Here is a 9,152-nt window from a genome sequence, read left to right as displayed (position 1 = left end):
AGCTTGGGCATGTTCTGTTTATAGACCACAACAGCCATGATTCTTTCGCTCAGTCTGTGAGAGAGCAGACATCAAAGCTTTATCCTATCTTCCACCAGTGAAAGAGATTTTAGGTTCTGATTTTGGTGTGCTTCAGGTTTTTTATGTCTCCTTTGTACAGAATTCCAAAATTCAAAACATTCCAAAATTGACCACAGGGGTGACTGAGAAAGTGACATGTTTGCTTTCTGATGGTTCAGCGTACTCAAACTTTGTTTCATGCACAAAATTATTAAAACTATTGTGTATAAAATTACCTACACACTATGTTTATAAGGTGTATATGAAATATAAATGAATTTCATAAATGAATTAATTGAATCCCCTCTCCAGGAAATTTCATTATGTACATTGGGTCGTTGTTCTTCAATGGAGTTTGTGAAGTCGAAGGCTTTCATGGCCGGCATCCATAGTTATTTGTGGGTTTTTCGGGCTATGTGGCCATGTTCTAGAAGATTTTCTTCTAGAACATGCCACATAACCCGAGAAAAAAAACCCACCCACTTACTTATTCACTGGGGTTTGGTTCCAGGATCCTCCGTGGATAACAAAATCCATAGATACACAAGTTCAGAAAAATCAGAATGTTCCTGGGTTTTGGGTTGTTTTTTTTAACAGCATGTTCTGTTATACATAATTCAAGATTGGATCAGATGTCACATAGAACTGAGGTATTTTTGGGTTTTGCTGGCTGTGCTAGCTAGGGGTTTCTGGGGGTGAACTTTCCCATTAATTAACTTTTCCAAACTCTGATGTATTTCAGTGGCCAGAGCACATGTATTGCATGCAGAATGTCCCAGGTTTAATCCCTGGCATATCCAGTTAAAGGTTCTTGAGTAGCAGAAGAGAGTGAAAGACCTCAAGAGAGCCATGGCCACTTGCGAAAGGACAGACCTGGAAATGATGATGTAGTTTCTTGTTGTCGTTGCTGTTGTGTGCCTTCAGGTTGTTTCTGACTTATGCCAACCGAAAGGCAAACCTTCCACAGGGTCTTCATGGCAAGATTATTTCCAAAGGGGGGTTGCCGTTACCATTCTCTGAGGGTGAGAGAGGATGACCTGCCTATGGTCACGCAGTAGGTTTCTATAACCAAGTGGGGATTCCAGCCCTGGTTTCCTGGTGTACCAGCCCAACACACAACCTGCTACACCACCCTGGCTCTGGGCAGGAGGAACAGTCCATGTGCCAGCTTATCCAGAGAATAAATGGTACCCAGAGCCAGTGTGGAGTAGCAGTTTGAGTGTTGGACAAGTACATTGGGGGTACTAAATAACAGCGTATCATTCATGTATATTATTTATGTTTGTTTATTTTTTGTCCATCTTTTCCATCCTAGTTTCTTCTCCTGGGGACAGTGTGGATGCAGATGTGTTGAAGATGAGCCCAGAAAAAGGTACCTAATTCAAATTAAAACCAAGAGAATTTGTTTTAGGGTTGCAGTGAAGCATCATGAAGCAGCTTCACAAGTTTTCAGCTGCTGGTTTCCAGGAATAAAGACTTGTTGGTTGATCTGTCTGATTCTTTTTCTTTTCTTCTAGAAATTAGATTTCTGAAAATAATTCTAATTTGGCTAGAATCTGTAAGCGTTCAATGTGATCAGGCTGTCTATCTGTCTTGCTATTTTTCTTAAACAGGTTTTTGACTGTTGACTGATGCAGGAAGGTCTCACTAGATGCATCTACACTGTAGAAATAATACAGTTTGATACCACTTGAAGTGCTGTAGCTCTGTTTTATGGGATTTGTAGTTTTTTAGCCTTTCCTTGCAAAGAGTGCCAATGCCTCACAAAACTATAAAACCCAAGATTCTGTAGGATGGAGCCATGGCAGTTAAAATGGTGTCATTATTTTTACAGTATTGATGCACCCATTATGGAGTGAGCTGGACTTATTATCTTCTTTAATATGTTTTAATGGGGATGTGTTATGTTTTCACTGTGTTTTAAACTGTTTTAAATTAGTGTTTTATTAGGACTGCTTATTTAATGGTTTTTCAACTTTCTTATTATTAGGTTTTAGCTGTACTAAACACCATGATAGCTTTGCCTTAGGGTTGTCATAAGTCGGAAATAACTTTAAGGCACACAGTAACAAGCTATACTTTGCTTTAATTTGTCTTGCAAACCTCATTGGGTCACATGCCTGAGAGAAAAGGTGGGATAACAAATAAATATGCAAGCTATAGATAAGAGGTGGTTCAGGTTTCATGGGGATTCAGATCATCTATTTTCTCTAAAGTAAATTTGTTGCCTCCCAAAACAGGGAAAGGAAAAGTTGATATCCAGGCATATTTGAAGCAGTGGCAAGATGAATTGCTTAAAAAGGAAGAAAGCATCAAAGATCTGCCCCGAATGGGCCAGGTAAGAGTTTGATGAGGTAGAACCTGAACATTTTCCTGTTTTCTCTTGAGTTTTATAATGGGAACAGCATGATGTTAGTACAAACAATAATAATGTTTTAATTTATGTTTGTATTGTGAACATGCTTATGTTTTAACATGCTTATGTTTATGAGTGAGATTCTACGTTGCACTGATAACTATGTAAATATAGTCACAAATGACCTAAGGAAGCTTCCCCCAGAACCCACCTTAAGCTTGGGGAAGGCAATCCATGATATGGAGGTTTGCTGTGTGGATGAGTAGCCATGGCTGGCTCCCTCTCACTCCCAAGGTGCAGTGCAAAAGCATCCTTGTATCCCTGAACCACTTTCCAACAAGTGGAAGCTTGTGCCAGTCTCACTGTGGGTAGAAGTTGGGAGAGAACTAGCTGTGTCATTTTGAAGCAGCCCAGTTGCCAGTGCAACATGCATAGAGCAACTGTCTTGAGTAAGATGGGTTTCAGGGACTATTTACGATCATAACAGTAGGGCCATGATCCTCAATACATAGCATAGGAGCATAGGCAAATATGGACCACTTATGGATCTATAACTGCAATATAGGATGCCAGCCTGACTCAGTTTGTATTCCTTTGTTTCAATGTGTCTGTGACTATAAAAGGAGGAGGAGGGTGATAATGATCCCTGACACATCCCAGTACAGTCTTTCCTCCATCTAGTGACTTCCAAATATGTTGGATCAGTGGTCCTGCTGTGAATGTTGGGAGTGTTGGTCTTGACATATCCTTGGAAGGCACCTGATGAGAGAATGGTGCCCTGCTTGGGACAGCAGATCACTTTTAAAAAGAACTGCTGTACAAATATTCTTAATTATATTAAAGTGCATTCTTTCAAACCACAATGGTGGTACATTGTAAAGTCAGAACGTCTTGCAAATATCACTTCTGCTTTCTCCACTCCCCAGTCCCAGTTCATCCAGTTTTCAAAGACTTTGTATAACTTGTTCCATGGGGACCCAGAGGAGGAGCTCCTGTATCGTGCCATTGCCACTGTTACCAGCCTCTTGCTGAGGATGGAGGAGGTAGGCCGAAAACTTCAGAGCCCCACTTCACCGGTCAAGAGCACAGCTCCTCCAGTGGCTGACAATAATGCAGAAGATGGAAACAATCTCCAGGAAGTTCAGCCTACGCCACAGACTGATAGCCTGGCATTTCAGAGCCCGAGCAAAGCCAGCAATGAGTGGTCCTTTGCTTTTGAGCAGATTCTCGCCTCTTTAATGAATGAACCTGCTTTGGTGAGGTTTTTTGAGAAACCCATAGATGTCAGAGCCAAGTTAGAAGATGCTAAAGCTTCTCAGTTAAAAGCAAGGGCCCGGGTATAGCACTTCCTTGCCTGTGGTCTTTCTCTTTCCCTCTTTGTCCTGTATGCAGCTGCTCAGGATCAAGAGGCATTTGTATGCTTGGTGTATATTGAATTTCTGTGAGGAGGTTGGGATTGAGGATTTAGCTCAAAGTCCCTTGTATGATGGGTTGTTTATGTTTTTGCAGAGTTAAGTAAAGTATAGCTTAAAGCACAGTTGCACCTAATTTTTGCATTTTAGTACACTTGGAGGCTTAAAGCACGCCAACCAACACATGCCCACTTGGACAGGAACTTTAAGCCTGGCCTGTCAAGGGCACAGATGTGCAGAATGTCCCAGGTTGTTGCTTTACCAAGCTACAGTTCTATGTCTCCTACACTGAATGTAATGTCTGCCACATTCCCTTAAAAGTGGTATAGATGTTCTAATGTAAGCCTGGGTGAATTTTCCAAAGAATCACTCCTTTCACTTTGAACTTAGGCCTGCTCAGTGCTTTGGGTAGTCAGTTGAGTGAGGCTTAGAGTATGTAGATGGATCTGTCATTATTGTTACTATATTTAAAATTATAGCTCCTGGAGATAGACTTGGAAGAGCTCCATATTACTGCTTGAGAACCTACTTATTTTCCTATCGGTATGATGTCTAGCTAGAGCTTGAAATAATTACTGTTTTGTATTACAGCTTCTGTAGTCTCCTTGGTCTGGGAGATGTAGTTCACAAGAGTAGCTTTCTCAAGCTTAAATCTGATGCTGTATTTCCTGAGCAATTGTTTTGCTCAGCTGTTTTGATTTCCTTATCTTTCTGCCTTAATTTGATGCAATTCACACAGTACTTCAGTGCCATGGAAGACATGTAGTGGTGGTCTCCGTCCAAAATCCATGCAGGTGACTTGTGGAAAAAATAATACGACTGCGTGGTTCCTTTCCGTGTGGACATCATCTGGAGGAGCCAGCAATGAAATCAGAAGGAACCCCAACAATCAACCTGCTTTCTAGTCCCTGCATATGGACATCATTGAACCAGATCAGGGAGAGCTTATCTTGATGCTCTGGTGATGCGTGAATTGAGTTTTGGGCAAGGAGCTTCCTTTTTGAGGTAGAAACCAGCAGCCATGATAGCATGTAATGGGACTGCTTGGTAACAGAGTTTGAACAACACTTTAAAATTTATTATAAGCTAAGTTGTGTAAATGCTTCCTTATGCTGTCCACAGGCTCTTCACAGGTGTTTATGACAAAAGTATAACTGCTAATGAAATGTTACCATGCTTATAGGTGTTGTTAAAAATTCACTTTGCTTCCCCCCTTTTTCCAAAACAATCCTAAATCTTCCAGCAAGGCTTCCCCACCCCAACAGAGCTAGCTGAGCTGTTTTAGTTGAAAAGGCTATTCCAAGCTACTGGTAGAGAAGAAGAGGCTAATAGAGAATACAAATCTAATTTAAAACTGGTCTATGGTGTATGAAACGGGAGCTTTTGGAGCAGTTCATCCACTGGGTGCAGGCAGTTTGTCCTTTCCTGCTACATTCCTTGGTGCACAACAACAGTTTTGGGCAGGGAAGCTTCCCAGAATAGCTTTGTCTCTGTGGTGGTGGTGTTGTGTGCCTTCAAGTTGTTTCTGATTTACAGCAACCCTAAGGCATTTCCTTGGCAAGATTTGTTCAGAGGGGGTTTGCAGTTGCCTTCTTCTGAGGCTGAGAGATTATGACTTGTCTGAGATCACTCAATGGGTTTCTATGACTGAGCAGGGATTCACATCCTGATCTCCAGCATTGTAGTCAAATGCTTGGACCTGGGTGTGTGCCAAATGCCCTTGTGTACCTGGGGGAGAAAGAGCAGCCTCTGCCTCTCAGCATAAAGCTGTGTTTTTTTAAAAACCTGGATGCTTTAGAAAAGGTGAGGCTCACCTGGGCCCATCCCAGCAGCTGAACATTGGTGGTGGGAGTGAACAGACCAAGCTGTGCCATGTAGCTTCTCAACTGCTGTTGCACAGCCAGGGCCGAGGGAGTTGCAAAAAGAGGTACTGAAAAATGCCATGGTTTTTCTATGCATGTTGTATCATGTGTTGCATGGAGGTTCTATCCTGGAATCTTGCAGGAGCAATTGTTACGTATGCGGAATGACCAACATAAGTATGCAGCATAATGCTGGCTGTACTTCAGCTTTTTATCATTACTTACAGAGGTACCAGGCTTTTGTTTTTGTCTCTCTTGAGCACAGATAGTTTTTTGAGCCATTTGAAGTATGCTGTCTTTATGCATCTAGCAAGTGATGGTCCATGGCGATGATGCATGTACAAAGCTAACACTTGCTATCTGGTCAAGCCAGGAATGAGGAGAAAGATTAACTGTTGCTTTTAGGCTTGCAGAAAGGACCGAAAAAGAGAAAAGGAACCAAGTTACCTGGACCCATAAATCAGGATGCTGTACAAGGTTTAAGTTTAACTCGGTGGCTGTTCTCAGACTATACTGCAAACTGGGTGTGCCACTTCGTGCTAGAAAAGGCCTTTCCTAGAAGAAGTGTCAGGCTAAATTCTATGCAAATAAACAAGCAGTTGGATGCCTAAGTCACCTCTTAAAACAGGTTATTCTTGCAAGGGGAAACAGGCATTCAAATAACAGCTCTCACAAAATGTCAATATTGGGTGTGCCTGTAGTTAGTAATAAGATATATTCATATGATGGCCCTTTGTGTGTTTTGTCTTCTCCCCCCCCCCCCCCATCTTCATGGAAGGGTCAGCGATGAGGCAGAAATATCCTCTGCCATAATATCTTTGTGCAGCTTTCCCCTCCGTCAGTTGGCTCAAATCAAGATGAGTCAAAACTTACTTTAAAACTTAAGCTTTAAAAGTGCTCCTGCCTTGAGTTCCACTTGTTCCAAAGTTGGTGTTTTGCAAACTCTGTTAATTTACTCAAATCCAGTTTTTTCCCTTTTGACTGTTTTGAAGACATTGTTCTCCAGGAAACCATACCAGGATTGACCTGGTAACTGCATGCACACTCACAAGAGAGGCTTTCCATTTTGCCTTGGCAAGAAGCATTTGGACTGGTATTTTTCCATTCCTGCAGCACAGCAAGATTGTGGGCTGGACTTTTACCACATTAGACTCTCTATGCATTTAGAATATTTTCTGGATTCTAGCCTAACAATTCTCCCTAATGTGAAAGTTTGCTACTTTGAAGGAATTTTATTATTTTTTACATAGGAGAATTACTTGCCTTCTGAAAGTGAAATACACTGTTCCCCTGTCACATCCTATTTCATTCTTGGGGGTTTTTTTTACCCTAAGTCTCTGGGTTCCTTACTCTGGATAAAAACAAATATATTTATTTAAACGTGCATTGGATGCCTCCTCTTCCACTCCTATCCCTAGTAAATGAAATTCCATTTATTAAATAGAACATGCGACATGTCCGGTACCCTGGATTGGTAGGATAAAGACAGATGTTGGAAACATTTCCCATGGAAAAGGATTTCTTCTGATTTGTTTTGTAAACTTGTTCTTAGGACTGAATGCTTGTAAAGTTGTTGGTGTTTGTTTTGAGGATAATTTTTTACCACTGTCCTTGCATTGAAAGTTGGGGTGAAGATGGATTTGTTTGATTACAGTATTTGTGCCTTGCTGTCTCTTTCCACAAACCCATCCTTTGCTAAATTGTGGCTCTTGTCTCAATTTGCATTACATCTCTGATGTGATTGCTGATGTACAGTTGGCCCTCCATATCCATGGATTCTTTATCAATGGATTTGACCATCCATGGCTTGAAATATTTTTTTAAAAAAAATCCACAATGCAAGCCTTGTTTTTGTCATTTTATATAAGGGACACCATTTTACAATACAGTGGTACCTCGGATACAAATACCCAGGTTAGAAATTTTCGGGTACGAAAAATCCATAGGGAATTATTGTTTCGGGTTACGAATGTTTTTTCGGGTTACGAAAAAAACTTTTGGTGCTTTTTTTGGCTTTTTCGCACGGAATCGCGGCTTTTCCCCATAGCGCCTATGGCAATTCGGCTTACGAAAGGCTTTTCGGGTTACGAAAGCGGCCGCATTACGAATTAATTTTGTAACCCGAGGCACCATGTATTGAATATAATGGGATTGAGTATCCACAGATTTGATATGGGGGGGGGGGGACACGGAGCCCATACCCCAGCAGATACTAAGGGTCTACTGTACATTACCCCCCAAATAAGCTTTCTTGTATCATGGAAAGAAAAAGCAGGTGGGCTTGGAAGACTATAAGATTTGATGAGAGAAGCTACAGGACACTAAGGGGGAGTATGACTGCAATGACTGTTCATTGCTGATGCATAAAGCCATGCCAATGCCTCAAAAGTTTTGACTTGCACAATACAGCTTGCTAGCAGAACAACTGCTAACAACTTAGAGATCTTCTTTGAAGTGCATTGTCAACCATGTATAAAAAATTATTATTGACTGCTAAAAATCACCTTATAAAACCACTTTATATGTATATTGTTGTTTGTCCAAGAATATTTCATAAATTATTATTTTGTTGTTGTGCACCTTCAAGTCGTTTCTGACTTATGGGGACCCCAAGGCAAGCCTGTCATGGAGTGTTCTTGGCGGGATTTGTTAATCCAAGATTATTATGGTATATTTTCCAGAGGAACTGTAATTATTTTCTTGTTTTTGCTACTGAGGAAGTAAAAAATGTCTACTTGCTGCCTTATTTTGTCTTTTAATAATGAAGTGTTGGATGTAGTTCCTGCGCAGTATTGTTTATGACAATTGATCAAGAGGTTCTTTTCATTTATGATGTAGAGGAGAGGAAATCTGGAACTCAGTGTGCCTCTTCTGGTCTCTTACAAAAGTATGGTTGTGTGCGGGAGGGAAAATTTGATGTCTGACTAGTTTATGGGTCCAGTGATCTTCTTTGTGCCTTGAAGGAGCAGCTGATGGAATTGCTAGCTCAATCGTGGCATTATTGGCGGGGGATGAACAACTTTGGGATAACCTTAGCCGGCACAGCCTTATGTGAGGAGTGAAGATAAATGTTTGAAATTACCCCACCCCAAAAAAGCCTAGAATCTCACAGCCTGGGGGATTTGAGTAGTAGCAGTCCCCAAAAGTAACTTTCTCAAAGTTTAAGTAGGAGCTGCAGACCAGTCTTGTTTTATTAGAAACCATGCCTTATGAGGAGCTGGGTATGTTTACTCTGGAGAAGAGGTGATATGATAGTCTTGTTAAAGTATCTGAAGGGGTGTCATATTGAGGATGGAACAAGCTTGTTTCCTGCTGCTCCAGAGACTAGGACACAGAGGAATGGAATCTACAAGAAAAGAGATTCCACCTAAACATTAGAAGGAACTTTCTGATAGTAAGAACTGTTCAACAGTGGAACACACTTCCTCAGAGAGTGGTGGAGTCTCCTCCTTTGAAGGTTTT

The 9,152-nt window shown here is 41.2% G+C and overlaps 1 protein-coding gene across 2 annotated transcripts in view; it reads left to right on the top strand.

Moving 5' to 3' along the window:
- The window catches only part of TBC1D8B (TBC1 domain family member 8B), a 43,400-nt gene extending 35,844 nt beyond the window's left edge, over nt 1-7,556 (top strand). For both annotated transcript variants that reach the window (XM_042479512.1, XM_042479511.1), the window contains exons 19-21: nt 1,376-1,432; nt 2,301-2,398; nt 3,343-7,556. In XM_042479512.1, the coding sequence (XP_042335446.1) occupies nt 1,376-1,432; nt 2,301-2,398; nt 3,343-3,759 (572 nt within the window). In that variant the 3' untranslated portion in view covers nt 3,760-7,556. The remainder of the gene's footprint in view (nt 1-1,375; nt 1,433-2,300; nt 2,399-3,342) is intronic.
- Nucleotides 7,557-9,152: the final 1,596 nt, after the last annotated feature.

Source organism: Sceloporus undulatus, chromosome 7 (assembly GCF_019175285.1).
Source record: "Sceloporus undulatus isolate JIND9_A2432 ecotype Alabama chromosome 7, SceUnd_v1.1, whole genome shotgun sequence".
NCBI lineage: Eukaryota > Metazoa > Chordata > Lepidosauria > Squamata > Phrynosomatidae > Sceloporus > Sceloporus undulatus.
The sequence above is the reverse complement of the archived record's forward strand: the minus strand, read 5'-3'. Positions and strand labels throughout refer to the sequence as shown.